General features: G+C 41.9%; 1 protein-coding gene across 27 annotated transcripts in view; it reads right to left on the bottom strand.

Annotated features, from left to right (window-relative positions):
- TCERG1 (transcription elongation regulator 1) overlaps window positions 1-3,796 on the bottom strand; it is a 53,526-nt gene extending 49,730 nt beyond the window's left edge. For 26 of the 27 annotated variants that reach the window (XR_014057928.1, XR_014057929.1, XR_014057930.1 and 23 more), the window contains exon 1: window positions 3,721-3,796. Coding sequence is in view for 20 of the 27 variants with exons in the window: in XM_081504999.1 (XP_081361125.1) it covers window positions 3,721-3,779 (59 nt within the window). In the remaining 7 variants the exon portion in view is untranslated. Of the gene's footprint in view, window positions 1-2,980; window positions 3,548-3,720 lie in introns of those variants that run through there. The other variant, XR_014057932.1, reaches the window with a different exon arrangement.
- Between the last annotated feature and the right edge of the window lie 11,003 nt (window positions 3,797-14,799).

Raw genomic sequence — 14,799 nt, 5'->3', positions numbered from 1 at the left:
AATGAAGTACTTGGAACAGTGCTCAACACATAAATATTAGTTATTATTGCTGTTACTACATCAGTATAGTAATAGTAGTAATCAAAAACCATAATTTAGTGACTACTAAAATTACCTTGTTAAACGGTATTAATATTAGTAGCAGTGTTAATATTATTATAATCATTAGCAGCAGGCTCTATATAACCCGGCCCTTGCTGATCTCTCTACAGACTCTGGTCCTTTTTATCAACTACTTCATTACTCTGAAGCCTCTGCACTCGTTCCCTCTGCCTGGCATGCTTTTCCCCAGAGCTTTATGTAACAGACTCTCATTCTTCTGTTTAAGCTCAAAGTTCTTTCCCACCTTAGTCTCTCCCACCTCCTTTCTGTCTCATTACCCAATCTGAGTTTACAACTATGAGGTAAATGCTATGAAAAAAATCTCACACTTATTTAGTTTTGTATTACCTATACTCACTAGTATTTTCTCTTGAGTATACTGATGCCTCCCAGAGCCCAGAGGCAGGTGTTCAACTACTGTTTTAATGAGAGTGAACCCTAGGTATTTCTTCTATACCAGGCATGGTTATAGGGACATTGTTTGTAACAAGTCTTTCAATCTCACAAAACCTCAATGAGCTAAGTTTGGCACTGTTTTTACAGAGGAAACTATAGCACAGAAAAAGAACTTGTTTCATGTTAGTCAGTGGTAACACCAGCATATTCTTATTCCCAGTGTACAGTTGAGGAAATTCAGACAAGTACCTTGTCATAAGGCATTAACAAGTAAATAAAGGCCCTGGGTAAAGTATCTATACAAACATGACTCTAAAAGTTATCTTAATGACCCTTAATCATAAAGGAATAGAAAGATATTTGGATCTCCAAATAAATCCTATTGTAGATTATTCGCATTCCTACCACTTTGGATCTTTATGAAAATAGAAGCGTACATGCATGAACAGAAATGCAAAAAATTTTTTTACAAGAACAAATGTATTTCCCTAGAAGTACTATCAGAGAAGGCAATGGCACCACACCCCAGTACTCTTGCCTGGAAAATCCTGTGGACGGCGGAGCCTGGTCGGCTGCAGTCTATGGGGTCGCTAAGAGTCGGACACGACTGAGCGACTTCACTTTCACTTTTCATTTCATGCATTGGAGAAGGAAATGGCAACCCACTCCAGTGTTCTTGCCTGGAGAATCCCAGGGACGGGGGAGCCTGGTGAGCTGCCGTCTATGGGGTCGCACAGAGTTGGACACGACTGAAGCGACTTAGCAGCAGCAGCAGAAGTACTGTATCTAGATATGTAATCTTCCCAATGGTGAGGACTGCAAATACTTTAGCACAAGGGAGCAAAAAATTTTAAATGCTGATATATGGGAGGCAAATTATAAAGTAGACTAAGTGAGGAGCTGCTGCTGCTGCTAAATCGCTTCAGTCGTGTCCAACTCTGTGCGGCTCCATAGAAAGCAGCCCACCAGGCTCCCGTGTCCCTGGGATTATCCAGGCAAGAATACTGGGGTGGGTTGCCATTTCCTTCTCCAATGCATGAAAGTGAAAAGTGAAAGTGAAGTCAGTTGTCTCCGACTCGTAGGGATCCCCATCGACTGCAGCCTACCAGGCTCCTCCATCCATGGGATTTTCCAGGCAAGAGTACTGGAGTGGGGTGCCATTGCCTTCTCCGTAAGTGAGGAGACCTAGGTTTTAATCCAGACCCTGCCAATAACTCAGTGACCTTGCGTAAATCTCCTCACACTTGTAGACTGATTTCCTCATCTGATGTGGTTAGTTTGAAATTTATATCAATCTTAATTAGCATGGAAGCTCCTGGAGGAAAAAGGATTTTAGTCTGGTTCAAGACTCTACTGCCAGCACCTAGGTCAGTTACTCTTATACAGCATACAATAAATATGAGTCCAATAAATGGACCATCTCTAAATCTCCTATAACAATTTATTTACAATATATATACCTGAAAACCTTATTCGTGAGGCACTATGATGGTGACACACCACGACGTATATTCAGAATACAAATACAAAAAATTAAGCCCCAATTTCGTAATCAGAGGCCACAAAAAACTAATTTCTCTTAAACCATGAGAAATGCTAAAATAAGTCTGTACCACATGCTGTGGAAGGAATTTCCAACCCCAGAAGTTAAGGTATGAAACATTTGCAACAGAACACCTAATTTAAAGCACTATTCAAATCAGTTTTGCAGCAGTGTCTACACTTACTATTAATAAAGTCTAAAAGGCTACTCACTGTAAAACTGAAGAAAGATACTCTCTTAAATGCAAAGTAATGTTTCCAAATCAATCCATAAGACTAGTTTAAGTACCTCTTGAGATAAGAATCAGGTATAACCCTTTCATCACTAATACTAAACGAACCTGGCAATGCACTCTGATCACTTATTGTTGAAGTATACATGTGCGGTTTAAAACATTTGAGATCCATCCCTGAAATAAGACTTTATTCCTGCCAAACTAAAAATTTTTGTGACAACTCATCATCTGAAAGACATGATTTTTTTCCCCCTGAAAATTTTAGTAACAATATCCAGTTTCCTTATACAATTTTATCTGGAGCTCTAGACATTGCTAGAGTCCTCCTAACTTATTCTACTCTTCCTCATTCTCAAAGGATAACAATGGCACAATTCAGAATGGAGGCTAAACATCTGAAATGCCATTTTATTCCATCCAAGAAAAAAAGAAAGTATCAAACGGACGTAAAGCTCAGTACCTCGTTTTCCTTAAAAAACACTGACTAAAGATTTTTCTCTCCAAGACAATTAAAAATTCCAGAAGCAGCCCAGAAACCAGAGCGAGAAAGGTCACTGCTGCCGTCCTTAGGGAGACGGCGTGGGCAGACGACTAGAAGGGAGGATAGAAAAGTGCAGGCTCCCAAGCCTGGCTGCCTGCGTTCAAGCCATTTTCTGAAGCCAAGATTCTACCAAAGACACCTGGCTCTACGTCAGTTTCCTCACCTGAAGGATGGGCAAGTCACTTAACTGAAGGTGGCTCTTGCTCCGGGGCCTGCAAAACGAGAAGAGCAACTACTCCAAAAGGTGGGTGTGAGGATTACAAGAGAAAACACTAAGGAAAGGGCTCTCTGGCTCTCGGAAGCACGAAACAAATGACTGCCGCTATTGTTACTACTCATAAACTCGGGATAAGGGATCAAACGATAAGAGAAAGGGAGGCCCCGTGAAGTTAAAGGAAAGCAAGAGACGTGGGCAAAAAGAAACCAGGCGGACGCAGGGCCACCAAAAGGCGTCGGGGGGGGGGGGGGGGCGTGAAGAAGGCCGAACCAGGGCGCCGAGGAGTTGCCCGCGGCATGGAGGACTTCAGGGAGGAAAACTGGGCCCGCGGCGGCGCCGAGCCGGGAGTCAGGCTGAGGGCCGCCCAAGCGGAGGCGGACTGCGTCTGAGGCGGGGCCCCAGAGCGGGAACCCCGGGCCCAGCCTGCGGGCCGCAAGCTGCGAGGGGCGCCGGGGCCCCACGAAAACGGAAATAAGAGCCCCGAGAACCCACAGGAGGCCGCGGCCGAGACCCGGCCCGGCTCCCTCATTCAAGCCGCCTTCCCTTCCCCCTTCTCCAACCCCATGCGGTCCCGGCTCTTAGCCGCCGCGCCTCCTCAGCCCACCCTCCACCTAGGCTCTCCGCGCAGCAGGATTAGCCCCTGAGACGCCGGACCGCCGAGATGTAAGGGGGAGCAGCGCCCTTACCTGAGTTCCCCAGGGTTGAATCGCTCACCGTCTCCCCCGTCCCCGCCACGCTCCGCCATTACAGAGGGCCGCTTTCATCCACCCGCCGACTGGGCGTCCCCTATTGGCCGGGTGGATCGTCAATCCCGCGAGAGAGAGACGGAGATAGCAGAAATCTGTGAGGTGATTGGTCAAACTCTCCATCAATCCCCGAGCTGAGGGTGGTGTCTGCCTTATTATTGGTGAAAGGGCCCGCCGACTTTAAAAGCGGTATGGAGACAGTCAGTTGATTGGTCACTCAGAGGCTTTATGGGAAAACGAGACTTCAGCAACGAGGAGCCGCCGGCGCCCTCTCGAGGTAAGCGAAACTAGGTCCTCCCACGTATGGCTAGGCCTGCGGTAGCCACGTGTCTGTCGGCCTCCAGGAACGCCAATTGTGGGGCCATATTGTCCTTGTACCGGTCATATTGGCTCGGGCCTTGACCATTTCTATTGAGTGAGCCAATCAAAAATCTACCTGGGTCACCGGTAAACCAATCACAGAGTTCCTGTAGAAACGAGATGTTTCCCAGATTTTTAGAATCTACAGTACTAAGGGGCTACCAGTTTATACCTGTTATTAAATGATACATTACTAACCACAAGAATATCTGTTAAATTGTATTCAATAATTAGTTGCAGGCTGATGAGTGTTACAAATTGCTCTAATAAGTTCGGGGAAGGAAACATCTTGGCAATTTATAATTTAAACCATACGTCCTTCAGTTTTAAAGTATCAGTTCAGTCCAGTTCAGTTCAGTCGCTCAGTCGAGTCCAACTCTTTACGACCCCATGAATTGCAGCACGCCAGGCCTCCCTGTCCATCACCAACTCCAGGAGTTTACCCAAACCCATGTCCATCCAGTCGGTGATGCCATCCAACCATCTCATCCTCTGTCGTCCCCTTCTCTTCCTGCCCCCAATCCTTCACAGCATTAGGGTCTTTTCCAATGAGTCAACTCTTCGCGTGAGGTGGCCAAAGTATTGGAGTTTCAGCTTCAACATCAGTCCTTTCAATGAACACCCAGGACTGATCTCCTTTAGGATGGACTGGTTGGATCCCCTTGCAGTCCAAGGGACTCTCAAGAGTCTTCTCCAACACCACAGTTCAAAAGCATCAATTCTTCGGCGCTCAGCTTTCTTCACTGTCCAACTCTCACATCCATACATGACCACTGGAAAAACCATAGCCTTGACAAGAGGGACCTTTGTTGGCAAAGCAATGTCTCTGCTTTTAAATATGCTGTCTAGGTTGGCCATAACCTTCCTTCCAAGGAGTAAACGTCTTTTAATTTCATGGCTGCAATCACCATCAGCAGTGATTTTGGAGCCCAGAAAAATAAAGTCTGACACTGTTTCCACTGTTTCCCTATCTATTTCCCATGAAATGATGGGACCAGATGCCATGATCTTAGTTTTCTGAATGTTGAGCTTTAAGCCAACTTTTTCACTCTCCTCTTGCACTTTCATCAAGAGGCTCTTTAGTTCTTCTTCACTTTCTGCCATAAGGGTGGTGTCATCTGCATATCTGAGGTTATTGATATTTCTCCCGGCAATCTTGATTCCAGCTTGTGTTTCTTCCAGCCCAGCGTTTCTCATGATGTACTCTGCATATAAGTTAAATAAGCAGGGTGACAATATACAGCCTCGACGTACTCCTTTTCCTATTTAGAACCAGTCTGTTGTTCCATGTCCAGTTCTAACTGTTGCTTCCTGACCTGCATACAGGTTTCTCAAGAGACAGGTCAGATGGTCTGGTATTCCCATCTCTTTCAGAATTTTCCACAGTTTATTGTGATCCACACAGTCAAAGGCTTTGGCATAGTCAATAAAGCAAAAATAGGTGTTTTTCTGGAACTCTCTTGCTTTTTTGATGATCCAGCAGATGTTGGCAATTTGATCTCTGGTTCCTCTGCCTTTTCTAAAACCAGCTTGAACATCTGGAAGTTCACGGTTCACGTATTGCTGAAGCCTGGCATGGAGAATTTTGAGCATTACTTTACTAGCATGTGAGATGAGTGCAATTGTGTGGTAGTTTGAGCATTCTCTGGCATTGCCTTTCTTTGGGATTGGAATGAATACTGACCTTTTCCAGTCCTGTATACTTGTGTAGAATTAGCATACCTAATACCCAGGAGGAATTCTGAATATTTATTAAACTTTTTATTAAAAACAAAAACCTTCAGATACTGGGGTTTTGAAAGGCACAATAAAGAGGAATTCCACCATTAAGAAGCTCAAATTATTAAGCTAATAATAGAGATTTTTTTACTCAGACCTAGGGTCTTTCCAGTTGGCACAGTGGTAAAGAATCTGCCTGCCAGTGCAGGAGATCAAGAGACACGGGTTCAATCCCTGAGTCAGGAAGATACCTTGGAGTAGGAAATGGAACCCACTCCAGTATTCTTGCCTGGAAAATTCCATGGACAGAAGAGCCTGGAGGGCTACAGTCCATGGAGTGGCAAAAGAGTGAGACAGGACTTAGCGACTAAACAACAACAAACCACCTATACCAATCTCTATCCTAATTATTTTCCATGTATTATCTGTTTTAGGCCTCCTAAAAAGGCCTTTTAGGTGTTGAATACTATGAACAGCTAATAAATGGCAGAATCTGGCCTTAAACCTGAGATAGTATGGCAGCAAAGCTTCACTGCAAAACACCATGATCCAAGAAAAACTGAAAACATATATGTACACAAAAACTTGTACATAAATATTCATAGCAGCATAATTCATAATAGCCAATATGTCTGAACAACTGATGAACTGATTTAAAGATACGGTATATCTATACAATAGACAGACATGGTATATCTATACTTGGAGAAGGAAATGGCAACCCACTCCAGTACGCTTGCCTGGAAAATTCCATGGACTGAGGAGCCTGGTAGGCTACAGTCCATGGGGTTGCAAAGAGTTGGACACGACTGAGCGACTTCACTTTCTTTCATATCTATACAAAGGAATATTATTAAGTCATGAAAAGAATTAAGTACCAATACATGCTACAACATGGATGAACCCTGAAAACATTATGCTAGGTGAAAGAAGCCAGACACCAAAGGCTACATAGTATATGATTCCATTTAATGAAATATCCAGAATAGGCAAATTCATAGAGACAGAAAGTAGATTTTCAGGAGGCAGGAGTGACTGCTAATGGGTACAGGATTTCTTTTTGGATGATGAAAATGTTCTGAAATTACATAGTGGTGATGATTGTACAATTTGGTGAACATACTAAAACCTATTGAATTGTGTACTTTAAAGGATGAATTTTATTGTATGTAAATTATAGTATTTCAATAAATACCATGCTATACTGAATCTCAGTTGAATATTCAAAATTAACTAAGTATGATAAAATGTGATAAGACCCAAACACAATTCTGATCATAAAATTTGGAGAAGGAAAATATGGTTAAAGTTTCACTAAATACGTAACATTTAAACAAAATGGAGCTTGAATGAGAGTGAATGGTTAGATCCCCCTTTTCAACATCAGCAAACTCCAAATCCTGGCAAACTCTTCTGAAAATAATACTTGTATGGATGACCCATGACAGACTAATCCCCACTACTGGGGGGGTGGGGACAGGGGGACAATCCTCAAAATAGATACTTCATAGAAAGATAGTCACTGGCATTAATAAAAGATGAAAACAAACTGTCAATTTGAATGAATGGAAGAAACTCCTTGGGGAGGGGGCAGATTGACAGCAACTGAATTATAGATCCTAAAACTTAGTATATCAAAGTGAAGTAAAAGACAGTGTTGGCTTAAGAATAATTGATATCATCAGGGCTCTAAGTCCTGGCTATGAAGTCACTCTTCAGAATTGACTCTTGAGAAGTGGTTCCAATGCTAAATCAGGTTTTTCTTTTTAATAACTACCATTTTGAACACCTATTTTATACCCATGGTAGATACATACTTTTCGTACACTGTTTTTAATCTCTTCAACAACGCTTCAAGGCAAATGTCTTGTCCCATTTTACATAGCAGGCACTGAGGCTCAGGAGTGAAGACTCACCCAAGATTGTAGAATCTGTTTCCAAGTTCTCTCATCTGGATGGTGGCATGTGTCACTTCCTCATGGGTTGTTCAACTGAGGACATACAACATGAGTCTCTTTATGAGGCTGATGACAACATGGCAGTTTGCTTCTCCTGGCATGACCAATTCATTAAGGAGAGAGAGAGAGAGAGAGAGAAAGGGAGACAGAGACAGAGATAGGATGCCCAAGATGGAAGCCACAGACTTTCTGTAACCTAGTATTGACAGTGAAATTCCATCACTTCTGCCTATATTCCATTCATCAGAAAGTGAAGTTGCTCAGTCGTGTCCGACTCTTTGCAACCCCATGGACTGTAGCCTACCACGCTCCTCCGTCCATGGAATTTTCCAGGCAAGAGTACTGGAGTGGGTTGCCATTTCCTTCTCCAGGGGATCTTCCCCACCCAGGGATTGAACCTGGGTCTCCTGTATTGCAGGCAGACACTACCATCTGAGCCACCAGGGAAGCCAGAAGCAAGCCAATAAGTCCAGTCCACACTCAAGAGAAGTAGCTTGCACAAGAGCTAAATACCAAAGGTGGTACCTGTGGGGACCATCTTACCTACCACACTTTCTTTTAGGTCTCAACTTACACAATTACTTCCTCCAGGAAGCATTCTTCAAATAGAAAATCTGACCTCTAGCCACCCTCATCTAGGTAATTTCCTCTATCATAATTCTCCTATAGCACCCAAGATATCTTTGTAACATCCCAATCACTTTTTACTACCTACTATAACATTTAGCATTATGTCTATTATATGTCTTACATATTTTATCTTATTTCTTTTCCTGTCAACTCACTTTATTGTTTTTAATTCTGAAGTACTTTAAACTATAAACATCATAACATTCCATCCCTAAAAATATTACATCAGTATTTATATATCTCTTAAACAAAAATCCCACATATCAAAAATAACATTTTCACATCTACCAAAAGTCACAGTAATATCAAATCCATATTCAAGTTTCCCCAACTGTCCCTAAGATGTCCTTTTGAACTGGTTTGGTCAAATCAGGATCCAGTTCAGAATCATTCAGTGTGTCTGGTTGCTATGTCACTTAAGACTGTTAGCCTAGAACAGTCCCTCTTTCTCATGTCACTGACTTGCTGAAGACCCCAGGCCAGTTTCACCTTTTGGATCTGATTGCTTCCTCTAACACTGTAATTTTTATAAGCTGGAAGCTAGATCTGAAAACTTGAACAAGTATAAACTGAACATTTTTATCAAGAGGACTTCCTAAATAGTAGTGTGTATCTCCCACCAGGAGACACATATCTGAATTTCCTACCCTTAATGACTGACATTGGGCTAAAGGGGATTGACAGCTCAATCCTTACATTGTAATGTTATCTGCACTATTAATAATTATTTTTGGACATCAGTCATAAACCAAGCCCATCTCCAGCAAAACTGAACAAATAATCGCCCTACCTAATAACCATTAACCTAATGGTTTAATGATTGTATCTTTTTCTGAATCAGTACTTTCCTTCGGGGTAGCAAAATAGTGATTTTCTAACTATATGTTACCTTCTACATTTACTAACTAAAAATTCTTCTGAAAGTTAAAGATTTCTTTCAACAACAGGGACTATTGCTCCCAATTACAGTTTCTATGCTAAAAGTGGATAAATGGTTAGTTCTTTCCCTTTACTTATCAACCTTCAAAATAAAATGATGGTTTGATAGCCATCTCAACTGAGGACAAATTAGTTTTTCTGATGTCTTTAAGTATTATTATGGACTCATGGGTTTTCAATTATTCAATCCATTTCAAACAACTATAATGAATAATTTTTGATGCTAGAATTTTCATACATTATCCATCTTCTTTTCACAGCAATCATCTAAGTAAGGTAACATCACTATTTCTTTCACATATCAAGAAATGAGGACAAAGAGAAATATCTAATATAGTAACTTCAATGTCCAGTTGGATAAAGAATCCAAGAGAGTAGGAATGTATTCATGTTTTTAAATCAGTTTCTCCTGAATGTAGCTCAGTACCAGTCAATAAATGTCAATGTGCAAATTAGTTAATGATGATCATTTCTAATTGACACCAAAAAACATTCTAATACCTACTGAAGACTTCTGGATAAAGTAATGTCTGAGATTAACTTCAAAATAAACAAAGATGGGGAGCACCAAGGTCAGGGAGAGAATGTGAGGGGAGGGGAGCAGATTACAGATGAAAGGGAGCAGATTACAGATGAAACAAGGTTGACTGTATCTTGATAACTGTTGAAGCTAGGTGATGGGGAGATCAAGGTTTGTGATACTGTCTTCTCTGCTTTTTAACATTGAAGTTGGCCATTAACAGAGATAATATTCTAAGCCCTTGAAACATTAAAACCTAAGAAACTTTCTAAAAGTATTTAAACTGATAACTAAAGTAATAATGTACTATTGCTGTTGCAATAACTCACCATCTTAGAAGTTACCTGAATTCTCCATTACACAAATGTATCAGACCAAGTGGTCTGATTTTGAATTCAGAAGATAATTCATTTGTCCATTTGGCAAACCCATTCATTTGCCCATCTGACAAACATTTAATGAACACCTGTTGTGTGCCAGAGATTATCATAGTTGCTAAAGACACTGTCCGTGGAGTGAGTACACAGTCTAGAAGGGAAAGCAGATAAACCAAATCTAAGACAGTAAAAATTGTTGTGTCTGACCATGATGAGACTTTTAGCTAAGACAATGACAGCAAGACTGGAGAAGAAGGGACAGGTTCAGGAGCTATTTTTTTTTCCAATTAAAAGTTTATTTAATTCAAGTTGGTCAAAGATCAGAGGTATGAAATGTTGCAAATACATCATCAAAGATAAGCTCTAAGCAAATGGTCAAGTATAATTGTGAATTTGTAATCTTTTATAGATTCATCCTTATTACATGTAAGTCTAAATATATATAGAACTTTTCAGAAAAATATTTTTTAAACAGAATGTAATCACCACAAGGAGGTCACAGATATGATAGCAAAAAAAAAAAAAAAGACTTTAGAAACTTTTAACTATTTGCTCACTTTTCTGCAAACTTTTTTGTGGGTAACCCTTGCTTGAAATCCACTGTCCCTAGTGGTTCAGATGGTAAAAAAAATCTACCTGCAATGCAGGAGACTCAGGTTCAACCCCTGGGTTGGGAAGATCCCCTGGAGGAGGAAATGGCAACCCACTCCAGTATTCTTGCCTGCAGAATTCCATGGACAAGGACCACTGCAACTTCTCTGTCATAAGCTGTCTAGGTTTGAATCCTGGATCCACCTTTTACCAGCTGTGTAATTTGGGACAATTTATTTCCAGTCTTTCTGCCCAAGTTTCCTCTTTCTTAAAATGGAAATAATAATTATATCTCCACAAAGAGTTTATGTGAGGCTTAGATGAATGTAAGCCCATTTAAAATGTTTAGAACAGGGCTTAGAGTAAGTACTCAATAAACATTAGCCATTACCATTTTTATAAATATACTTTTTATTCTTTTTATTTCTTCTTACTGTCTTTCACAGGTCTCTATGTCTGAATCTTTGTCTCTGTTTTACCTGGTTCTCTCTGTTGCATAAACTGCTCCAATTTTCTCATTGGTTATCTAAATATCGCTTAGCTAAGTAATAAACAGGGCCTTCCCAGGTGACTCAGTGGTGAAGAATCCACCTGCAAAGCAGGAGACTCGAGTTTGATCCCTGGGTCAGGAAGATCCCCTGGAGAAGGAAATGGCAAACCACACCAGCCTTCTTGTATGGGAAATCCCTGGACAGAGGAGCCTGGCAGGCTATATATAATCCATAGAGTCACAAAGACTAAGCAACTGAACAACAACAACAAAGTAATAAATACAAACTGTTAGTCTGATGTCCAATTCAGAATGCATATGTCTGGTAAAAATAACCAGTATAAATTGAAACTGAAAATCCCTACCATTGCATGTGGTAAAAGGTGGTAATGACCAAAACTTTACTGGAGATCATATCTTAAAGTGCAAATCTGTAAAATTTGACCAAGGAATCTTAGACCTGGTAGAAATAATAGTCATTGAAGAAACCTCACACAAACAATATAAGTGGTAAAATCTGATGTAGACAGAACTGCTGGATGACTCAATTCTTCACTTTGAAAAATTTTGTAAATTTATTTTTTAATTTCACTTTGAAATTTAAAAGGAGAATTAATTCTGTCAGAAATAACTTCAGTAAATTAAAAAAAAAAACTAATAGTGAAGCAAATGGAAAAATCTTATCTAATATAGAAAACTATTCCAGAAATGTATTGGTGTTTGGGGGTGATTATTTATTGGAGTTTATTATACACTGGATTTTTCTTTCTGAAAATGCTTTCTCGATGAACATATAACAGTGTTGGTATAATTTTGATTCAATGTCAAAATGCCATTAGGAGAACTTCCCTGGTGGCCCATAGCTAAGACTCCACGCTCCCAATGCAGGGGGCTTGAGTTCCATCCCTGATCAGAGAACTGGAGCCCGAGTGCCGAAATGAAAAGATACCGAATGCCCCAACTAAGGATTCCATGTGCCCCAACTAAAGATTGAAGATCCAGCATGCTGCAACTATGAACGGCACAGCTAAATAAATAAATAAAATGCCATTGGCATCCAAAGGATTAGGGTCAGGATGAGGGTATGGATCAAGGGGCATGTGTGTGTGTGTATTCAGGTGCGCACGTGTGTACAAGAGAAGTTTGGGGAAAGCAAAAGGTAGTGTGGCCTCCTAATGAGAGCGCATGTTGAGTATCCCCCATGCTATGAGTAATCTCCTGTTAACTAACTGATGGGCCAGAGATACAGTAGTGCACAGGCATCAGGGTCAGGTGGACTTGGGTTGAAAGAGGGTTCCAGCACTCACTAGCTGTCACCCTGCAAAAGTCACCACTTCCCAAGCTTCAGCATCCTCCCCTGAAAGCAAGAATGTCAACAGTACTAACCTCGTGAGTGTTATTAGGAGGGCCCCCTGAGACAATGCCCCTGGCAGGTACCTGACTTGCAGTCTTGCTCTCAGAATGGATGCTAGCCACCCTTATTTGTGATTGTTCTACTTTTGCTCTTGAAGTTACTCGTCCAGCTGGCAGTCAGTGAGATGAGTAACTTCTGAACCAGGACTTTTTCATATCATATTTCTTTGCTCCCTGCCACCCCCCCGCCCAGTTTCCAGGACCCCAGCATAATGCCATGTTTTATCATATGATCCCAGTGATTTTTAGTTGTATGTTGAGTGCCTATTACAGAAAGAGACACAAAAGGGGAGAAAGAAAGGGGGTTGGGGGTTGGGGCTGAGACATATGGGGTGCATCAAAGGGCCGCCAGACAGCTGGTGAGCAAGGAAACACTCCTGGGTGCTAGGTCTTAATTAGCTGACAGGTGGGTCAAAGCTTGGAAGAGGTGGGAAACAGTATGTTGTTTACTCCCAGAATGAGAGGCTGCCCCAGCCCAGGTTCCCTAACACTCCCACTCCTCCTGGCTGAGTTAGTACAAGTGAAGACGGTGCTCCACTTCACCTTGCAGAAGCCCTGGGCCAAGCGAAGAGGAGCTTTGCAGAACAGATTTGATAATTACAACTTCCAAGAAAGGCTCTGAGCCACTTTGCCCTCAGCTCGCACTCCACTTCCTCCAGTCACATTTTCCCCGACACTAAAATACAGCTGGGAAAGACAGCTCAGTGCCCTCACAGTCGCTGTGGCTTCCTCAAGCCACGGCCTGCTCTCTCTTTGATGAGCCTGCGGGGCTGTAATTCTCATCACCTGACATTTATGGGAGGCGGTGTATAGCAAAAGGCTTTACAGCCATTTTTATGAGGGCTGCCTCCCTGAGACCTGTCAGGTGTAATCACCCAGGCCAAGCAGAAAGAAAGAGCGAAGACACGCGAGTAATGGCTCTGGGCCCCTGGCCCACAGAGTGCCCGCAACGGAGCCCACAGGTGCCACATTTCTTCTATCGCGTGTCATGGCTGATTGGTTTGCCCTCCTAGCCCTGGCAGCTGTCAATCATCCTCTGCCACCTCCAACTCATCAGCGGGTCCTGAAGCCGCAAATCCCAAAGGCACCCCCTGTCCATCCATTTCTGCCCATTGCCACGGCACCACTCTGGTCCAGTCTGCCTCCCACACAGCCCCCGCCTGGCTCTGCCTCCTAGTCTTTTTTTCTTTTTTTTTAAGATTAAAAGAAATTTTTTTAAGGCTTTGTTGAATTTGTTACAATATTGCTTCTGTTCTATGTTTTGGTTTTTTAGCCCTGAGGCAGCCTGGAGAATCCCAGGGACAGCGGAGCCTGCTGGGCTGCCATCTATGGGGTCGCACAGGGTCGGACACGACTGAGGTGACTTAGCAGTAGCAGTAGCAATGTGGGATTTGAGCTCCCCTCCAGGGATCAAACCCACATCCCCTGCATTGGAAGACAAAGTCTTAACCACTGGACCACAAGGGAAGTCACATGCCTCCTAATCTTGTCCCCTGCCCTAACTTACTTGATCCACACAGGAGACAAAGTGATCCTCTAGATGTTTACTTATTTCTTTCCTGTACATACTTTGTAAACTTTCTGATAGCTTTCATTTGATTTCTGTCTGCATGGAATACCCTCTCCCATCTCCTTACTTTCAGTCTGTAAGTATCCCGAAGTCTGAGGTGGGTCTCTTGTAGACAGCATGTATTTGGGTCTTGTTTTTGTATCCACCCAGCCAGTTTATGTTTTTTGGTTAGTGTGTTTAATCCATTTACATTTAAGGTAATTATCAATATGTATGACCCTATTACCATTTTCTTAATTGTTTTGGTCTGTAAAGCTTTTGATTTCTCCATAAAATTTGAACGGAGTTTTGCTGGGTTATATTCTTGTTGTAGATTCTTCCTTTTCGTTACTTTAAGTATATCATCCCATTCCCTTCTGGCTTGCAGAGTTTCTGTTGAGAAATCAGCTGAGAACCTTATGGGAGTTCCCTTGTATGTTACTTGTCATTTTTCCCTTGTTGCTTTTAATATT

Source organism: Giraffa tippelskirchi, chromosome 6, assembly GCF_054371585.1.
Source record: "Giraffa tippelskirchi isolate mGirTip1 chromosome 6, T2T-mGirTip1v1.2.pri, whole genome shotgun sequence".
Classification (NCBI taxonomy): Eukaryota; Metazoa; Chordata; class Mammalia; order Artiodactyla; family Giraffidae; genus Giraffa; species Giraffa tippelskirchi.
This window is presented reverse-complemented; position numbering and strand designations above follow the sequence as displayed.